This window comes from Podarcis cretensis (genome assembly GCF_951804945.1).
Source record: "Podarcis cretensis genome assembly, chromosome: 5".
NCBI lineage: Eukaryota > Metazoa > Chordata > Lepidosauria > Squamata > Lacertidae > Podarcis > Podarcis cretensis.
In genome coordinates, this window is record NC_137174.1 from 36,497,286 (window position 1) to 36,517,410 (window position 20,125).

Below are 20,125 nucleotides of genomic sequence, written 5' to 3' on the forward strand. Positions count from 1 at the left end.
CAGCCATTCGCCTCCAACCCCAGAAGCCGATCAGATATACTTTCAGATATACATTATTATGCAAGTTTGAGGACAAGGCTTTTCCCTTCGTCAGGACTACTGTGATGAGAATGCAACTTAAGTTGCATCTCAATACCCCCATTCAAGATGTATGGATTTTTATTTTTTTAATAATTTTTATTGAATGATTTTATGTTACAAAAAACAATACAGCCATACTACCACTAAATATAATTAAGAAATAAAAATTACATACATCGATATTTAGTTTATTTGTTATTTGCCGTCTTATTTCCTCCCAAACATTGCATACAACGACACACATATGTGCAGACACCCACACCCCTACACCCGCACACAAAATGATAATAATGAAAGTAAATATTTTTTCCCCTTTTATCTTCCAAAATCTTTTCTTCAACTTTGACTTCCTGTCAAGTCCCTTTGCATATATTTTATCTTACATTTGAATGTACACAAAACAGTAAACCTTTCTATATAATTTTTCTAATACATTCTGAAAACATAATAAATCCTTAATTTTTATCCACCTCCTTTTAGTTCCTTTATCACTCGAATGCTAGCACGGAGTCAAAACTATTATTGTATTTTTGAACATATCTTCTATAGCCATCCCATTTTCCCGCAAATTTTTGCTTTGAGTTTCCTCTGAGTTTACTAGTCAGTTGAGCCGTCTCCACCAATTCGTGTAATTTGATTTGCCAATCTGTTATTTTTGGAGCCTCGAGGCTCCAAAGATGTATGGATTTAAATCCTTCTGAGGAGGGCAAAGATTTAATTCCCTGAGGGATTACTAAACTGCACGTAGACATCCTAGCAATGGTTGTTTTTTATGGAAGTGTTTTCATGGATAACAAAGGAACATAGAGCATTTCTGTTTCCCATCTTTTCTACGGGTCAGTTACATTTGGTGTGAGACACTGCTGTCATAGACACTGCGAGTTGAAGGGGGGAGAGAGAGGTAGGGGAGAGAAGGGGAAGGTAGGGAATGCTTTCCAGGGTGAATTTTCTTAAGAAATATGGGAGTGACATATCCCAACAGAGGCTCCTCTGTCATTAGTGCTTCTCTCCCCTTTTCTCTATCCAAAGTGAATAATTAGAGATAAGAAAGACTAACTAGAAAATTCCAGCAATACAACTGCTAACTAAGGGAGGATTCCAATCTAGAGAGAAACTAATCAAATTAAAGTTCACAGAGAAGAAGAGAGAGAGAGAGAGAGAGAGAGAGAGAGAGAGAGATATTAGACCAGAAACTGCTGAGGGAACTAAGCAAAGGCAGCACCCTACCCCAGAGCAGATAGATCCCATGGCTGGGAAACAACTGAAATTGGACCAGTTCCTCATCGGAAAGGAGTTGGACATCACCACAAGTACTTTTTCTACCCTCAATAGTCATGCTGTGCTAGAACAAGAATCTGCTACACAGCATGACAAAGCAAGAGCAGCAAAGAATCTTAGCCACTCCTAAAACATTGGAGGAACACCCATGGTCACTGACAGAATTAGAAAAGGCAAGGTTACTAAGCAAATTTTTCTTATAACTGAGACTGTGATGAACCTGTATGAGAAATGGAATCTTAAGAAATCTTGTAGCACTTTTCATCAACACAGATTGACAATGATGAGTTCTGAAGGAATATTTCACATTCACTTATAAGTCTGCATTAAATCCATTATCTCTATGTACATGCGCTGTGGGGCATCATAGCCTATGATAAAATCCAGATGTTCCCATTCAGGAATATCTTTGTGGTAAACTAAGTTTGGGATCTGAGGCAGCAAGAGGGCCATGTCCTTTGAGTCTGCAATCCAGTCGTTACCACCACTCCAGACAGCTGTTGGAAGAGTCATCTGCTGTACGTTGTAGAAAGGCGTTGTTGACTTAAAGAGAGGAGATTAAAAAAAAGTTTAAAAACAGTCTGCAAAGACTCCCTGCTCAAACACACACACTTGCAAAACACAAACATATCTAAGTTGAGGGTTGTACCATTAATGCACATGTTGAACTATTAATGTGCATAACAACTGGGCATTCATCAGAAGTTGTGCAAGAAAGTGCACATAATCCATCCATGAAGAGGAAATTGTGCAGATTGCCTGGTCAATCTACATCTCAGGGTTGTGCTTCCAGCCTCATACTGGGCAAAAAAGTCCTGCATTGTAGGGGGTTTGACTCAATATCAAGAGGCCAAGACCCTGGGCTGCAGGCCGCTCTGCCTGGCTGTAAATCCAGCACTGATTGTCTGGATTTACTGATTGTTCTGAAGGAATGAGATGGTTTTCATGTAACATTAAGCCCAACTATGACTGAGCATGAATGTGCACTCTGTCTAAGAGGATTGCACAGACACTTTGATCCTTTTCACTACTGCTGCTTTAGCATTAAGGACAAACCCAGGCTCATGCTTTGCCTCACTCCAAACAAACCACAAGATGGAACCAAAGTTTGTTCTCATATTTACAACTCATGCAGTGTCTGGAGAAAGACAAGCCACATGCCTGGATTGAGCAACTTGCTAAACCAAACTACGGATTAGTGTGCAGAATCGCAACAGCAGGAGAGTCAAGGGAAGGGTGAAGTGGCCAGGATCTCCTCTCAGGAAGTTCTTCCACACCAGCATTCATGTCAAGCTTTGGTTTGGCTTAGAGTTACCTACAAACCAGCTCAGTGTCTTTGACTCATTACTCCCAACTGTCATCACTGTGATTCTTCCTACTGCTCCAGTTTTGCTAGCATTGAAGAAACATGATTGCAGTTTCAAGACAGACTGTTCTGGCAAATTTCAAGTATGGCTTGAAATTTAGACATATCTTAGAACTAGACATATCTTAGTTCGCTAATCTGTAGAGGGATAAATTTGAAAGAACATACTGGTGTGATGATCTTCATTATATGACAGGGGAGTAAAGATAGACACCTGGCATATGGCAGATTTGTCAACAAATTTACATTTGAGATACATTTTTTGGAAAAGTTGACAGCTATTGTATCAACTGAAGTTATTGGCTTTTGACTTCTCATAAGCAAAGGTGATATTTGGATCTTATTTGGTGAGCATACTGTGACAAAAGTCAGGTGCCCGTCCCTCCCACTGCCGAGTGGTGGCTATAGCCCATGGGGTCCCAGGCACCCATACAGGGTTTCTGTCCCTTTGGGGAATTGAAGACATGGTGGACACTTCCATGGCTTTAAAAAATATGCTTTATTCATCTATTTATGCTTTGAGTCTGCCTGGAGGGAGGCCAGATCTTATGGCATGGTCATTTCAAGAGGAAGTGGTGTGGACAGCCTCTAGCCTGCCTGGTCAAGATGGGTCTCTGTTCTTCTACCTGCTTCTTCATCCCAGCAACCCTTGCTCAAAAACACCCTTTTCCTGTCCCCTCAAATACACACTCTATCACCTTGGCAACATCTCATTCCCCAGGCTAAAAGCTTTCTCTCCCCAATGGCCCATCAACACTTTTTGTCATCTTAACAGGTTTGGTCTTCACTAAGCCTGCCAGCCAGGAATTTTCTGTCTGGCACTGTTCTGCAACTTGTACTTTAATCCACATCCCAGTTAATCAAAATCCTAGCATTTTTTTCATTTCTAGGGTTTAGGGAGATCCCTCCCCTGAATCTATAACAAGAACTACTATAACAAGAACTACAAGAACATCTCATGTGCTATCTAAAGAGTTTCTTTTTAATCTGATTGTTCACACCTTGGAGATGGATTCTTTTGATACATGCTCAGTCTATGGATTTATGTTAAGCTACCCATTATCTACCCTCATATAAACGCCTACAGAGAGAAATACTGAATTTGTGAGAAATTCCTACCTGGTTGTGGTGAGCCATGTTTGCTTCCTTGCTTCCCCAGTCAAAGCCTTTGAACTTCCCAGCCTTCACAATCTGAAAAAGAGGTGTGCCATACTTTGAAAAACCAAATGGGCAAAGCAGATAATATAGAAGTGTGCGATATGAATAGACTGTGGTACTGGCATAAACAAGGATGTTGAACGTGTCAAAAACCATGCTATGATTAAGGCTATGCAATAATGTCTAACTTCATCTTTAGTGAGAAGAACAAAAGTTAATGTAAACATACAAAGAAAGCTATACAAAGCCATCTGAAAGCAGTAGAGCTGTTTTTTAGTACTGCTTAACCTTCTACGTCTCCTCAGTGTATCTGATATCTTGAAAATGTTTGACATTTGTCCTACTAGATATGAGTTGTCTGTTTTACGCCTACCTGGAAGCAACTCTCATCTAACTTAGGGGAACTTTAGTAAACACACATAGGTTTGGGCTGAAATTTTCTCTTCCGATCTAATATGAATTCTCCTCTCTGCCTCTGGGCAGCTGGATTAAGTTGGGTGGTTGGATAAGTAGCCCAGGTATCCCATTGCTCAGAAATCAGAATATTGTGCAGGGATCAGGAATTTCCACTCCACAGTCCAACTTAGTCTGCCAGGGGATCCAGTCTCACCCAAACACTTTCCGACAAAGACACCCACTTGCCCATCAGCTGATCTCACTCATTTAAATTCTGCAGTATTCCATGCAAACCTCTTCCTGATTAAGGAAGGAGTTTGCATTGGAAGTGTTACTAAAGTGAATCAGGAAGAGGTTTGCATTGGAATCCAGAAGGAGCACCTTGCAAGGAGCTTTGATATCCTTGATCGTTCTAATAGGTAATTAACAGGTTGGATGCCCCACCCTGTTGTTAAACTTTGCATGTGAAACTGATCCTGATAAGAATCGGGCCTGTGGAACAAAGGAATCGGGCCTGTGGAACAAAGGAATCGGGCCTGTGGAACAATTGTGACACAGTCAAAATTGATATAGGCCACTTTAAAGTGTAAATACATCTGTCTAATCATGTCTGTTCAGAACCATTCAATTGGACTTATTCCCAGGGAAGTGTTTCTAGAAATGCAGACTAAGCCACAGAATCAGAGTTAGAAAACACCAACTCCATCCTAAAGATTATTTCACACAATTGATCCAAAATAGAGAGCAGCTTCAAGGGAAGCAGTGGCTAGGAAGAAACAACTTGATTGTGGGATATATGAGCCTCAAATAACCATCATGTTTAGCTCTATAGGTTAGCATGATGGGTTTAAGACAGTCCAGCGAGGAAGGGCTACCAAAGCCATTATTCATTTTCTTTTCCACCATGTATATCCGATCAGAAAGGACATCTTAGCTAGATGCTCCAAGCTTCTACTGTGTGGCTTTAGCAAGTCATCTTTGTGTTTCTATACAAATAATTCAGATGACACTAAGTTAAAGTGCCGGTCGACTAGTGGGAAAAGACTAATAAGTAACCAGAATCCCCCTAGGGGAAACATTGAAACACTACAATGGCTACAGATGGAAAATTACAGGCAGAGATAGAAAGAATGTTCTTTCTTGTGGGAAAGTTGCAGGAGCAGACTACGGTTATGAGTAAACAACTTATAACCTTGAACTCTAAAATAAGTGACTCTGCTGAAGGCACAATGGACTTGACTGGGAAAAAATCTGCAGCTGAATCGGAAGAGATAACTTCGGAACAGGGGGAGAGTGAACAAGGGCCAGTACAGATGGAGAGTACCAACCACAAGCCTACATTGTCAGAACACAAAGAAGAAGACCCTTGGATTACAAATCTGCGAAAGATGCGAAAGAGGAGGGAGGAAGCCCCTGGAACACTTGGAATATTTGAATTTAAAAGAAACAAGAAATATGATTGGGGCTTCCTCTTTGAGTATGGATTAGCTGACCTTTCGCAGCAGCTGGTACCAAGTACTTTGGATGGAAGAAAATCTGATGAGACTGAGCTAGAACTCCTTCGAGACCCGAGGACCAACAAAGAGGGCTACCAACAAAAGCGGCAGAGAGAGACTGACAGAGACTTAAAGGCCTCAGATGTGAGGAATCCAGGCTAAAAACTGTTTTTGTGGACATGGGGACATTGGGAAGGGACAGAAACCGGGGCGGGGGGGGGGGGGAAGAAAAAGAATTTTTTTAAAAAATGTTTATGACTTTTGTGTTTGATTATTATGACCTATTTTTAAGATAGAAGGGAAATTCGTGGAAGGAATTCGAGTCGACCTTAGAAAAGGATTTAATATTTATGAGAAAACTGGAATTTGGCCAAGTAAAAGGAATTAAGTATTTCTTTAAAAATATATATATATATACAATAATAATATGTAAAGGATGAGAGATATGAACTTGCTGAGCTAATTTAATTGAATTAGGATGTATGAAGGGGGGGTGGGGGGAGGTCAAGAACTGGGGTTAGGAAAGTAAGGATTTGAAACTTCATATGTGTTGTCTTTGTCTGTGTGTGTGTGTTTGTCTTTATAAAATGTGAAAAGTCAATAAAAATTTATATATATATATAAAAAAAACTAAGTTAAAGTGCCGGTCTAGCCTGGAGCCATCCTGATGCTTTGGACTCCAACTCCCACCAGCAAAAGGCAGCGTGGACTGGCTGATGGGAGTTGTAGTCCAATCAGTTGGGTAAAGCTTCCAGTAGCACTGGGTCGTTCACTGAGACACAACTCAGTAAAATACCACAGAAATGTAGTATTTTGTCCATCTACATGCAGAGGGACTATTTTGACAATAAAAACAAATCCATTGGGGATATTATTGTATCTGTAGCTTTTGAAATACTCCTGTTTGGAAACATTTAAACACAATAAAACTCTCTCAGCTTTAAATCCTTTCTCATAAAAACAAAACATATTTCTGGAGTCTGTAAAAAGAGAGGCTGAGTTATTAAGAATTTTTCTTTCAATCATATTTATTAATTTCATTCTTAAAAGTCTTTGTCAAAGCCTGTTCTGATTGCCCATTCTTCAATCGATATGAAAACCTTTTTTTAAAAGAGAAAAGAGGATTTCGGTGCTACCTGAACCCAGTGAAGCATGTTCTGGATAGATGTCCCAGCTGGACAGTGTGATAAATAAACATCGATTCGACTCTGTAAGAAAGCGCAAAGTGATTAGCTGAATTTATCACAAATTACAACAGCCACTTCCCTTCCATTTGGTTTGTTTGCACAAAAGCAGTGAACACAACTTGACGCTCTAAACTGGTTACTAATCCCAATATGATGTTACAAAAACAAAAAAACAAAAAACCCCGGAAATTATCTTAGAGCAAGGCATTTCAGTTTTAACTGTCCCAGAACTTAAATGCATTTTTTTTACATTTTATATATCAAATTACTTGCAGTGCTATTCTATGCACATTTACTAAGAAGCAAATTGTACGGTGTTCAACCAGGCTTCATCCCATGTACCTTTGCACAGGAGAAGAAGAAGAAGAAGAAGAAGAAGAAGAAGAAGAAGAAGAAGAAGAATAGAATCATAGAGTTGGAAGAGACCACAAGGGCCATCGAGTCCAACCCCCTGCCAAGCAGGAAACACCATCAGAGCACTCCTGACATATGGTTGTCAAGCCTCTGCTTAAAGACCTCCAAAGAAGGAGACTCCACCACACTCCTTGGCAGCAAATTCCACTGTCGAACAGCTCTTACTGTCAGGAAGTTCTTCCTAATGTTTAGGTGGAATCTTTTTTCTTGTAGTTTGGAACCATTGCTCCGTGTCCGCTTCTCTGGAGCAGCAGAAAACAACCTTTCTCCCTCCTCTATGTGACATCCTTTTATATATTTGAACATGGCTATCATATCACCCCTTAACCTCCTCTTCTCCAGGCTAAACATGCCCAGCTCCCTCAGCCGTTCCTCATAAGGCATCGTTTCCAGGCCTTTGACCATTTTGGTTGCCCTCCTCTGGACACGTTCCAGTTTGTCAGTGTCCTTCTTGAACTGTGGTGCCCAGAACTGGACACAGTACTCCAGGTGAGGTCTGACCAGAGCAGAATACAGTGGCACTATTACTTCCCTTGATCTAGATGCTATACTCCTATTGATGCAGCCCAGAATTGCATTGGCTTTTTTAGCTGCTGCGTCACACTGTTGGCTCATGTCAAGTTTGTGGTCAACCAAGACTCCTAGATCCTTTTCACATGTACTGCTCTCAAGCCAGGTGTCACCCATCTTGTATTTGTGCCTCTCATTTATTTTGCCCAAGTGCAATACTTTACATTTCTCCCTATTAAAATTCATCTTGTTTGTTTTGGCCCAGTTCTCTAATCTGTCAAGGTCGTTTTGAAGTGTGATCCTGTCCTCTGGGGTGTTAGCCACCCCTCCCAGTTTGGTGTCATCTGCAAATTTGATCAGGATGACCTTGAGTCCATCATCCAAGTCGTTGATAAAGATGTTGAATAAGACCGGGCCCAAGACAGAACCCTGTGGCACCCCACTAGTCACTCTTCTCCAGGATGAAGAGGAACCATTGATGAGCACCCTTTGGGTTCGGTCAGACAGCCAGTTACAAATCCACTGAGTGGTAGCATAGTCAAGTCCGCATTTTACCAGCTTCTTTACAAGAATATCATGGGGCACCTTGTCAAATGCCTTGCTGAAATCAAGGTAGGCTACATCCACTGCGTTCCCTTCATCTACCAGGCTTGTAATTCTGTCAAAAAACGAGATCAGGTTAGTCTGACATGACTTATTTTTCAGAAATCCATGCTGACTATTGGTGATCACAGTATTCCTTTCTAGGTGCTCACAGACTGTTTGCTTAATGATCTGCTCCAGAATCTTCCCTGGTATTGATGTCAGACTGACTGGGCGGTAATTATTTGGGTCCTCTCTTTTCCCCCTTTTGAAAATAGGGACAACATTTGCCCTCCTCCAGTCTGCCTGGACTTCGCCTGTTCTCCAGGAATTCTCAAAGATGACTGCCAGTGGTTCTGAGATCACATCTGCCAGTTCTTTTAATACTCTTGGATGCAGTTCATCTGGCCCTGGAGACTTGAAGACATCTAAACTAGCCAGGTATTCTTCTCCTTAGTTATTCTGGACTGTGTTTCCTCTGCTGAATCATTTGCTCCAAATTCTTCAGGTCGGGCATTGTTTTCTTTATCAGAGAAGACTGAGGCAAAGAAGGCATTGAGGAGTTCAGGCCTTTCTGGGTCCCCTGTTTGCATTTCACCATCTTCTCCTCTGAGTGACCCCACTGTTTCTTTGTTCTTCCTTTTGCTACGAACATACCCATAAAAGCCTTTTTTGTTGCTTTTAACCTCTCTAGCAAGCCTGAGTTCATTCTGTGCTTTAGCTTTTCTGACTTTGTGTCTACACGTGCTGGCTATTTGTTTGAATTCCTCTTTGGTGGTTTCCCCCCTTTTCCATTTTTTGTACACATCCTTTTTTAATCTTAACTCAGTTAAAAATTCTTTAGATAGCCACCCTGGCTTCTTTAGGCACCTTCCATGTTTCCGTCTCATTGGTATTGCCTGAAGTTGTGCTTTTATATCTCCCTCTTAACAAACTCCCAGCCATCATGAACTCCCTTTCCTTTTAGTATTACTGTCCATGGGATCTCCCCCAGCACTTCCCTAAGTTTTATGAAGTTGGCTTTCTTAAAGTCAAGAAATTGAGTCCTAGTATGCTTGGCTGCTCCTTTCCGCTGTATAGTAAACTTCAGAAACTTTATTTAGTAAACTTTATATAGTAAACTTTATTTAGACACTCCCTTGAGTGGCATATTGTGGGGCAGTTGCCCAGGGTGCAAAATTCTTAGGGGTGCAAAATTTCAACACCCAGCAATGCCTCAGTACAGCTCTGCTCTTCCGTCACTGGGCTCAGTCGCAAACAGCTTCTCCATGCAAACCAGGAAGTGACCTCTCCAGACAATGGAATGACTCTTCCTTTCTTATCTCTGTGGCTGCAATCTCCTGGATGCCGCAGATGTCGTTATGTGGTTGAATGTGCACACATATTCTGTCCGTTTCCCTCCTTCCCATCCCACTCTATGTGGTCCCTGTTTAAACAACGCCACAGCAAAGGCAAAAAGATGCCGGTCAATGAGCAGGGAGGCCTTGAGGGAGGATAGGCAGTGGTTGCACATGTGTGCTGCTGTACTTGAGCACAGCCATGAGGCTTATTAGGCTTATTATGTCACTGCTCCTAGTGCAAGAGACACCATGGCACCCACACAAGCTTTTACTAGTGGTCCAGAATCTGAGCTCTCCTTTAAAAAATAGATCTCTATCCATCATTGATGCAAAATGATGGGACAAAATGTGCAGGTATCTTCTGTGTTTTGTCTGAATGTAATTAAGTTATGAATGGCACAAGTAGAAATCACTTCAGAGAAGCCTCCATACACCTACCTTTTTTTTAGAGCACACACCTATTAAGTAATGTCAGGGAACTGCCATTGGAGCCAGAGGAGGAGGGAGGGCTCCAGAGGGATGCCGGAGAGCGTCCCAGGAGGGAGAGAGGCAGCCCATCTGTGGGGAAAGGAAATCAGCGTAGCACCAGTGGAGAAGGGGGGCAGATGGGGGAATCGGTGAGGAGGCTCCATGACTCCTCGCCGGAGACCAGCGGGGAGAGCACGGGTCCTCCACTGCCTACACCCTCCCTGTGCAGAAGACTTCCGCGCAGGGAGAGTAGGCGGAGACTTGGCGTCAAAGAACTTCTTTGCTGGAAGAAGTTCAAGAAACGCCCACTGACGGATTCTGCCAGCGATTGAGACAGCCACGGATGAGTGGCTGTCCGGACAGAAAGGGTTCACCTAGGTGACTCAGCCAGGTGTGGCGACGACTTACGCACGAGCAACCCCCTAGAACCATTACAAGTAATTAGAAATCTTACCGCATTGATGTTTAGCACATTAAAACCAGTTCCGATGAAGACAACACTGCCACAAAGATAATCCATTGGGAAACGGTTACACAAATAAGTAGCACACCATTTCATTGTTCTGTCTTGAGCTAAAAACTGCTTAGTTCCAAACATTTTCTGCCAAAACAGAAATATTAGTACATATGCTATTTTGTTAGTCAATTCTCTTTTTTGCTATGGATACTTCTAACGAGTAGCAACAAAATATTACAAAAAAAACTGTTATGAGAATCTTCCGTGCTGCAGGCTGCTGCCTGCAAGCCTTGCAAGCCGGGCTTGCAAGGCTTGCGGATAGCTTCCTGAAGCCTGGAGAGCAAGAGGGGTCGGTGCGCACTGACCCCTCTCTCTCTCCAGGCTTCAGCGAAAGCCTGCATTCAACCCATAGGACGCACACACATTTCCCCTTTTGGGGGGGGGGAGTGCGTCCTATAGGGCGAAAAATACGGTAACTGCTCAGCATTATTGCTTTAAAGGCAACTAAGTTACCCACAAGTGTGATCTGCCACCATACTGACAAGATTCTCATGGCAATTTTATTAGGAACCGTAGAGAATTGCTCCAAATTCTTTAATATGGGCACCAGGTGCAAACAGTATCCACGAGTATAGAATACCAACACCTTTCTTTTTCTGCCCACAGCAGAAACTGGAACCCATGACACATACAGCAAGGGAGAAGAACCAGCCCCTCATTTTTTTACCCCAAAAAGTCCTGGCACAGAACAGCCAAAGCAACACTGTGCTATCAAGTTGCAGCATTGGCTAGCTTGAGCTCTTTAGATGTCTAAGAGCATTGTGAATAGCCTCAGGTAAAATGAAACAGACATCCCCAAATACTGTACTAGCTACATCCTGCAATATTTGCATTCCGTTGTTTGAACAAGTATTTTTTCTGAAATACATACTTTGAGCTTAGGTTCAGGAACCATTGCAAGTTTGGTCAAAGCCGTGTTGGTCAAATACTTTACAGTGACTACTGGTGCCAATGCAAAGAACATCTTGATCTTCTTGGCTAGGTGTGGCATGGTTGAAAATGCAATGAATGCTGTGGGGGGGGGGGAGAAAAATAAATAGAGTTAGCAATGCAGTCTTGAAAAAATCCAATAACAAAATCGTGTATATTATCAAAATTTACAGACTTTCAGCTGTTTGCAGAGCTGAAAATGCACCTTATACTGACTTCTCCAGTACCACTCTTATTTAACCTCTTCATAGCAAGAATCTTTAGTACTTCGTAGAGCAGCTGTAGCTGGGCACACAACCCTTCAGTTGAGGTTTCTGTCTTGATTTCCAAACAGTAGCTTTTTATGTGAATGACATGCTCTCAGAGACCATGATTAATGTGCCATTTTTCATGACATCTCTGGGGTTCACCTCTCTGACACTATATAGAGCCACCCCTATAACAACTCCACTAAGTCTCAGGTTTGGGTCCTGAAATCTCAGGATCTGGGATCATTTTGATCTAGGACCCTACTAGAAATGGTGAATTATAATCTACACATCACAACAGAAAAGGCCCTGCCTTGTTTCTGACCTACTTAAAACTTTTTGGTGCTGCATGTTTTTTCAGTGGTGTAATAATTGTAAATTTACTTGCGCAATACATTCTGTGGCTAATAACAACATTAATAATAATTTTATTTTTTTATACCCAGCCCACCTGTCTGGGTTTCTCCAGCCACTCTAGGCTGTACTAAGAACCAATAAAACATGAAGTGACAGTCAGAGGTGAGGTGACTTTCAAACCGGTTTGGTTATAGAACTATTATTTATGAGACCAAGAAGGAGTGTTCAGCCAACAAGTTCTCTTCTCCTCTTGTCTCAGGGGCCTTAACACATTACATCCCAGGGTTGTTAAACTATAGCTTCCTGGCGGAAATGACTGGCAGAATCTGAGACCAGGGAGAAGAGTTGGTGGAAGAAGATTGGAAGAAATTTAAAGACTATTTATTGAAACATTGTAAAATTATTGAATGTTAAAATGATGCTGGAATGAAACGAAGTGGTTTTAGCAATAATGTTAAAAGGAATATGTAAAAAGGGATTGATATTAGATGAAAATTCGAAATTACAATAGGTGATGACAAAGAATTAAGAGAAAAAGAGAGGGTATGGATTTGCTGAATTAAATATTTGAATTGGAATACAAAAAAGGGAGGTGTGAGGAAGTCATGAAAATAAGTAAATGAACTGCAAGATATAGAAAGAGGGATTTGTTTTTAATTGTCTTTTGTTTTTTTTAATTGTCTTTGTTTTTCTCAGTGTTTGTATTTTTTGTGTTTTCTCTCTACCATTTTTGTAACTCTTTCTTTGTGGAAACTTCAATAAATATTATTAAAAAAAAATAAAAATAAACTATAGCTTCCTGTTACATCCAGACTGGGAAACTATTACCTAAACTCTGACTGCAAACTAGGCTTGATACTGGTTTGCAATCCAGGATTTTAACAGTTTCTCAGTCCAGACAAACCACTTTTTATAAGCCCCTTAACCAATTTGAATCATCACCTATATGGGAAATATCACAAACGAGGAAAATGACCGCTTCCCGCTTAAAACGGAGGGCGCCCTTTGCGTGGACGCGCGCAGCCCCTAGATCTGGAGCGGCTCCATCAGCATAGGCTTGGCTTTGCCTTCCCTCAGGTGGGATACCTGGAGATCTCCGCCTACCTCAGTCAGTTGTCCAATCCCACCTGGGGGGAAGCGTTGCCAAGGAGACCAGGCCAGGTAGGGGAGGGATTACCTGCCCACACAATAGAGGGAGGATCTTACCTGGGAATCCTCACTTGGCTCCAGAGCTTCTCCCACCCTACCCACCCTCAGTTATTTTGCAGGTTAACTTTTCTTCACAGGTTTTGCAGGTTAACTTTTCTTCACAGGTATGCGGGCGCTGCTACGTTAAGGTCGCTGTTAAAGGGCCGGAAAGGAATTTCCCTGCATTCGGATCCCTTCCAGTCGGGATTCAGGCCTCATCATGGGACTGAAACTGCCTTGGTCGCACTGGTTGATGATCTCCGGTGGGCTAGGGACAAAGGTGAGAGCTGTTTCCTAGTTCTGCTGGATCTCTCAGCGGCGTTTGATACCATCGACCATAACATCCTTCTGGACCGTCTTGAGGGGCTGGGAGCTGGGGGCACTGTCATACAGTGGTTCCGCTCCTTCCTCCTGGGCCGTGTTCAGAAAGTGGTGGTGGGAGATGAGTGTTCAGACCCCTGGGCTCTCACTTGTGGGGTGCCTCAGGGTTCTGTCCTCTCCCCCATGCTTTTCAACATTTACATGCAGCCGCTGGGAGAGATCATCAGGAGGTTTGGGCTGGGTGTACATCAGTATGTGGATGATACCCAGCTCTACCTCTCTTTTAAATCAGAACCAGTGAAGGCGGTGAAGGTCCTGTGTGAGTGTCTGGAAGTGGTTGGAGGATGGATGGAGGCTAACAGATTGAGGTTGAATCCTGACAAGACAGAAGTACTGTTTTTGGGGGACAGGAGGCGGGCAGGTGTGGAGGATTCCCTGGTCCTGAATGGGGTAACTGTGCCCCTGAAGGACCAGGTGCGCAGCCTGGGAGTCATTTTGGACTCACAGCTGTCCATGAAGGCACAGGTCAAATCTGTGTCCAGGGCAGCTGTTTACCAGCTCCATCTGGTAGGTAGGCTGAGACCCTATCTGCCTGCGGACTGTCTCGCCAGAGTGGTGCATGCTCTGGTTATCTCCCGCTTGGACTGCTGCAATGCACTCTACGTGGGGCTACCTTTGAAGGTGACTCGGAAACTACAACTAATCCAGAATGCGGCAGCTAGACTGGTGACTGGGGGCAGCCGCCGAGACCATATAACACTGGTCTTGAAAGACCTACATTGGCTCCCAGTACGTTTCCGAGCACAATTCAAAGTGTTGGTGCTGACCTTTAAAGCCCTAAACGGCCTCGGTCCAGTATACCTGAAGGAGCGTCTCCACCCCCATCGTTCTGCCTGGACGCTGAGGTCCAGCGCCGAGGGCCTTCTGGCGGTTCCCTCATTGCGAGAAGCAAAGCTACAGGGAACCAGGCAGAGGGCCTTCTCAGTAGTGGCACCCGCCCTGTGGAACGCCCTTCCAGCAGATGTCAAAGCGATAAACAACTACCTGACATTCAGAAGACATCTTAAGGCAGCCCTGTTCAGGGAAGTTTTTAACGTGTGATATTTTACTGTATTTTTGGTTTCTATGGAAGCCACCCAGAGTGGCTGGGGAGGCCCAGCCAGATGGGCGGGGTATAAATAATATATTATTATTATTATTATTATTATTATTATTATTATTGGCAGGTTTCGCCTTTCCCGTAGCAAAACGTCACAACTTTGGCGGTATCAGGCCTTGGGCAGAATCCTTTAGTCCATCTTCCTCTTTGCGGCGGCGATACCAGGGTTCCCCGTTAAAGGGGTTTCTGAAGGGAGGCTTTGACCGTACGCCGAAAGGTTGTCATTGCTCTCCCCTGCGGCGGTGGCGTAACGGGGGCGGCTATCTCTGCTTGAACATATGTTCTCCAGAGCCGGCCCATCCCCTACACAAACACTGGATAACCCTGATGCTCCCTAGGTCCTCGGCTGGGGACTAGGGAGGGAGAACGCCCAATGCCTGAGCCAAGGTCTACCCACATTTGAAATTTAATAAAGTTGTGGCCAATTTAATCCCATAGCACATTGTCTTGAATCGTTATTCCACATGACGGGGGGGGGGGACCGCTTGGGATCTGGGGACTCCGCCTGTCCACACAATGCAGGAAACCAAAATGCAGGGATTGTTATTCAAGATGCTTCTCCATAGGTGTCCATAGGTTCCATGGAACATCACTGTACCCTGAGCAAGATGTCTCTTGAATTTAATATACAACAGCAACTGCACATATAATTATGTAGCGAATAGAATTACCCGCATGCGTTTAAGAATCTTGCTAACCTACCCATTGTGGTGCCCTCGGAATGACCAACATAAAATATTTTTTCCTGACCAGTTTTGTTCAGGACAAAGTTTATTGAAGCTGGAAGGTCGTATTTAGCCATTTCATCAAAACTGCAAAGAAAAAGGAACAGCCTATGTTTAACAGACACGTATATGCAGTGGGATCTACATTGTGAAAGCCAAAAATGCCCAGTTCAATACAAGAACAGGCTTGGATCTGGCAGATCAGAGATCATCTCCTCCATGGATCCATCAAGTCACCAAGTCTATGAACATTTGTGAAACAGTTATCTGAATTAAGCCATGACTCATCTTCCTTATATATTTCCATTTTCACTGTTCACTAGCAAGCAGGGCCACACTATGAGCTGTTCACTGCAAACTGAAAATGCCCACCAGACAGTTAAGAGCAACCATGTGGCTGCAATGGGGAAAGCAAAAACATTTTGAAAAAGTCAGTTTCAGGAGGAACAGTACTTATGCTGTGGGCAGGAGACGACTCTGCTTTCCCTCCAACCCATGTCTGTCTGAGGAGCTTCAAATTCCAGCAGAGATTCAGAAGGACCAGTATTGAGTCTCTCCAGATCAAGTCTAATTGCACCTGAAGTTAAGCTGATCTGCTATCATCTATTCTATGGAGTTCACCAAGGCCACATTTCACCAAGGCCATATTTTCCCCAGGAACAAACAAATTGTTTGTTTGTTTAAAGGGACAACTACCAATTTTACTTACTTGGAAATGTATTTCTATACCTCCATATCATATATTGTAAGAGGAGGTGGAAAAACATGGCTCCAGTAGGAAGAGCATGACTAATTAAAGTTTGCCCCAAAGGGTGAACTAGGAACCAGAAACAAGAGATTAGGTTTAGAAAGCTCACTCTACCTGAATAGCCAGAATTCTTGATGCTTCTCAGTATAGTTGATGTGTTTGTTGGACCAAGTGTTACCTCTGCTGTTTCCAAGCCAAACATCATAACCAGCATCAGCCAATATAAAGCCCAGGCTGTTGTAGTCCATATTAAACACCCAGTTACTGCTAGAACCAAACAAGCCATGCTGCAAGAACACTGCCGGCCTGGGACCTGAAGAGGAGGAAGAAGAAGAATTTATACCCAGCCCATCTGGCTGGTTTTCCCCAGCCCCATTGGGAGGCTCCCAACACAATTAAAACTACAATAAAACATCAGACATTAAAAACTTCCCTAAACAGGGCTGCCTTCAGGTGTCTTCTAAAAGTCATATAGTTGTTTATTTCCTTGACATCTGATGGGAGGGCATTCCACAGGGATGGGTGCCACTACCAAGAAGGCCCTCTGCCTAGTTCCTTGCTTTAAACATAGTTACAATAAGTAATTTCAGTGTCTCCATCCAATAAGATGCAGCCTCACCTGGCCAAGCTCTCCTCACCTCACACCTCTGCTCTCCTTCCCAATAATCACCAGTGACAGATGTGTTAAGAAGCCAGGAGAGCAACGATGCCCCACATGTGCGGCCTCACTGGCCACTAGTGTGTATCACCAACTATAAACTTGGGACGCAGAGCATGCCAGCAATTTCACATGTCTGGAATTTGAGTCTGGAACGAGTATCTTCTAAATGCAAGTATTTTGGGGTGCAGCTCACCAGGCCCTGCAGATCTGAATTCATTTAAAGTAGCTGGGTGTTTCCTTACCACCTCTTTTTCTATCTTGGGCTGTAGCTCCATCCTTACATCATTTAATATGCCACCACCAGGTTGGGGATCACTTTCTTTGTGATTTAGAGACAGAGGCAAAGGGACTTCTGGTTTAATCACGGATTAATGATTTTATGGTCTTTATTGTACACTATTTACAAAGTCAACACAAGCTCCGATAATTCACTCCGATTCATCATGTTCAGTTGGCGTGAATGACTTACGACACCTCCCCCAGCATTTCAAGTGTGACAGCTTTACGGCTTTCCTTTTGACCTCCAACCTCTTTGGCGCACGCCTCGAAAGAGCCGACTGTACTTCCTCTCCCCCCCCCTCCAAGTCTGAACGCAGCCTCAGCGGAACTGTTTGCTCTAGCTGTTTCGCTGTTTCAGCTTCTTGCACTTCTATGTTCAGGAGATCCCCCCCCCCCCCATGCTGGTGCCTGCTTCTTCTTCATCTCTGACCAGTGTCTTCTATTATGAGCATTAATTCATCCACAATGCCTTTAATTTATATGACTTATTTCCTACAGTTATTCCTCTAATATCATCATCTGCTCTTATATCTCTCACCAGTACCTCTAAGACTAAAATAAACAATAAAGGTGATAGGGGACATCCCTGCCTTATTCCTTTTGTAATTTCACATTCATCTGCAGTTACATTATTAATTATTAATCTCGCTTGCTGTTCTGAATATATGGCTTCTATTCCTCTTTTAAATGTTTCTCCAAAGTTCATTTCTTCCAGGACATTACCATAAAGGTCCAGGAAACATTATCAAACGCTTTTTCCATATCTACAAACATCATTGCTGCTTGTTTTTCATTTCTTACTACCAGATATTCAAAAATATCTATCATAGTCCTTATATATTCTTTCATATGTCTTCCTGGCAGAAATCCTGTTTGGTCTTTATGTATTATTTGTAATAATATGTTTTTCATTCTATTAGGAAATTGGCAATTTAAATTAATGGAATATGCTGAAATGGCTGAATTAACTGGAAGGAAGTCTAAGAAATCAAAATGACCACAAATATAAAAAAGAATGGGAAATGTTTACTGAATTTTTACAAAGACATTGTAAAAGAAGTTAATACAATAGCAGGCTTTTAAAAACACTTGTAATATTAAGAATGTTTAAAATTGGAAATTTTAATAAATTTAGTAAATTATAGACATGTATAATATAAGATATTATAAAAGAACCAGGAGAGGAAATGGAGGGAAGTCAAGGGGTCTGAGTAATCCCAAAATATGGATTTAATATGGTGTGAAGATTTTTATTATTATTGAAGTTGTTTCTTGTGGTTTATATGATGATAATGTTTAAATGTGAAAATTAATTTAAAAAATTTAAAAAAGAAGACAAAGACAAAGCAGTTCTGCCTTTTCTCTGTCACCCAATAGCATATCTCCATATTCTCCATGCAGAGGACCTAATAGCTCAAGAAAGGACTAAAATGTGTTTAACCTAATCTATGGCCTTTTTTGGAATTTTATAGAAAAAATAGGACCAAAACATATAATTAATAAAATCATATTAATAAACATCCATAACCAAACAGATTGTTGAGGTTTTCTTGCAATAAGTAAATGAATTCCAAAGCAAAAACTTATCATTTTTTAAATAATAATTTTAAAAGTCCTCACAGTATTTGCATGTATACAGAATAAATACCTCAAAAAACACACTCACCGGATTCCCGGTTATTTCTTTTCCCATGGGGAATTCTGTTAATACTCAGGATATACCCATCATCTGTCACCACTTCATATGTCTCACTGGGATATCCTCTGAAAGAAATCATTTCACCCTGGGCAGAAAGGGAGAAAAGAAAAGGCAAGGTTTGGCTGGGAGTGTAAAACTCCTGGACACTTCTTTTCTACAGAAGACTACATCTTTAGTAGCAATGGTTCCCAAACTCCACCCAATCCTCTTGGACCACTTGAAAAATGCTGAAGGTCTTTGTGGACCACTTAATGATTTTTCTTCATGCTGTTGAGCAACAATAATGCATAAGGCAAGATGCTAAACTTGCTACTGCTGATACCTAAATGAAGCCCAAAGAGCACAGGGGTTACATGAAGCAGATGTTTGGAGATACTTTGGTAATGCTTAAAAAACTAAAACAAAAAAATGCTGCAAGCTGCCCTGAGCAATGATGCATTGAGAGAGCAGGGTACATACTTCAAAATCATCATCATCATCATTTTCTTGCCCCTGCAATCCCAGCATTCCATGAAAAACAAATTTCAGGTATGTGGAATATAGCACAATTAAGCAGCATTAATAACAAAAAATGCCTTGAGTTAAGCAAACAAAAGAATAACAGATAGGTGGCTTACAACATCCATAGTAGCTTCTAGGTGTACAGTTCTTCTTTTCATAAACATTCCTGAAGTAACAAGGGCTTGGACCAATCCTGCCCCCATTATGAAGAGCCACATCCTTGATGTGCATGGAAGCAAATCCATCTTTCAGCGTAGAGTACAAGACTGGGCTCCACAAAGCTGGATTAAAGAATATGCGCTTTAACCTATATCATATACTGGAGAATGAAAAGCCAGAGAGTGTGGCTTAAATAGCTTGCCACTCTTCACCAAGTACAGACTACATGTTCCTGGAAGGAAAAGAACATCCTCTCTAATTGATATCATTGGTTCAGTCTTGCCCAACTCCCAATATCATCTTACGCAAACTTCTCAGAAGGTATTTCCACTGACTTCCATGTGACACCTTTCAAGG

The 20,125-nt window shown here is 42.2% G+C and overlaps 1 protein-coding gene and 1 long non-coding RNA gene across 3 annotated transcripts in view; one reads left to right on the forward strand and one right to left on the reverse strand.

The window, feature by feature from the left end:
• LOC307216339 overlaps positions 1-20,125 on the forward strand; it is a 265,091-nt gene that overhangs the window by 108,311 nt on the left and 136,655 nt on the right. The window lies entirely within an intron of this gene.
• On the reverse strand, positions 1,585-19,936 carry LOC307216282 (putative lysosomal acid lipase/cholesteryl ester hydrolase). Of its 2 annotated transcripts, none has more exons than XM_079976431.1 (9): positions 19,726-19,936; positions 19,076-19,193; positions 16,584-16,782; positions 15,747-15,808; positions 11,665-11,804; positions 10,731-10,877; positions 6,912-6,983; positions 3,845-3,916; positions 1,585-1,902 (listed from the first exon to the last, which is right to left on the reverse strand). In XM_079976431.1, exons 1-9 carry the CDS (start codon positions 19,852-19,854, stop codon positions 1,669-1,671), a joined length of 1,173 nt encoding a protein of 390 aa, XP_079832557.1. In that variant the 5' UTR covers positions 19,855-19,936; the 3' UTR covers positions 1,585-1,668. The 2 variants fall into 2 exon arrangements, with proteins under 2 accessions (XP_079832557.1, XP_079832556.1); XM_079976430.1 differs by having other exon boundaries at positions 1,610-1,902; positions 15,699-15,808; positions 19,726-19,934.

Bases quoted from the DNA above. Each gene is read 5' to 3' on its own strand.
- LOC307216282 (XM_079976430.1), bottom strand. From the start codon at position 19,854: ATGGATTTGCTTCCATGCACATCAAGGATGTGGCTCTTCATAATGGGG. The intron at 6,984-10,730 runs GTAAGATTTCTA...GCTTTCTTACAG, and splicing joins ATGTGCTAAACATCAATGCG to AGTCGAATCGATGTTTATTT. The intron at 1,903-3,844 runs GTAGGAATTTCT...CCTCTCTTTAAG, and splicing joins ACATGGCTCACCACAACCAG to TCAACAACGCCTTTCTACAA.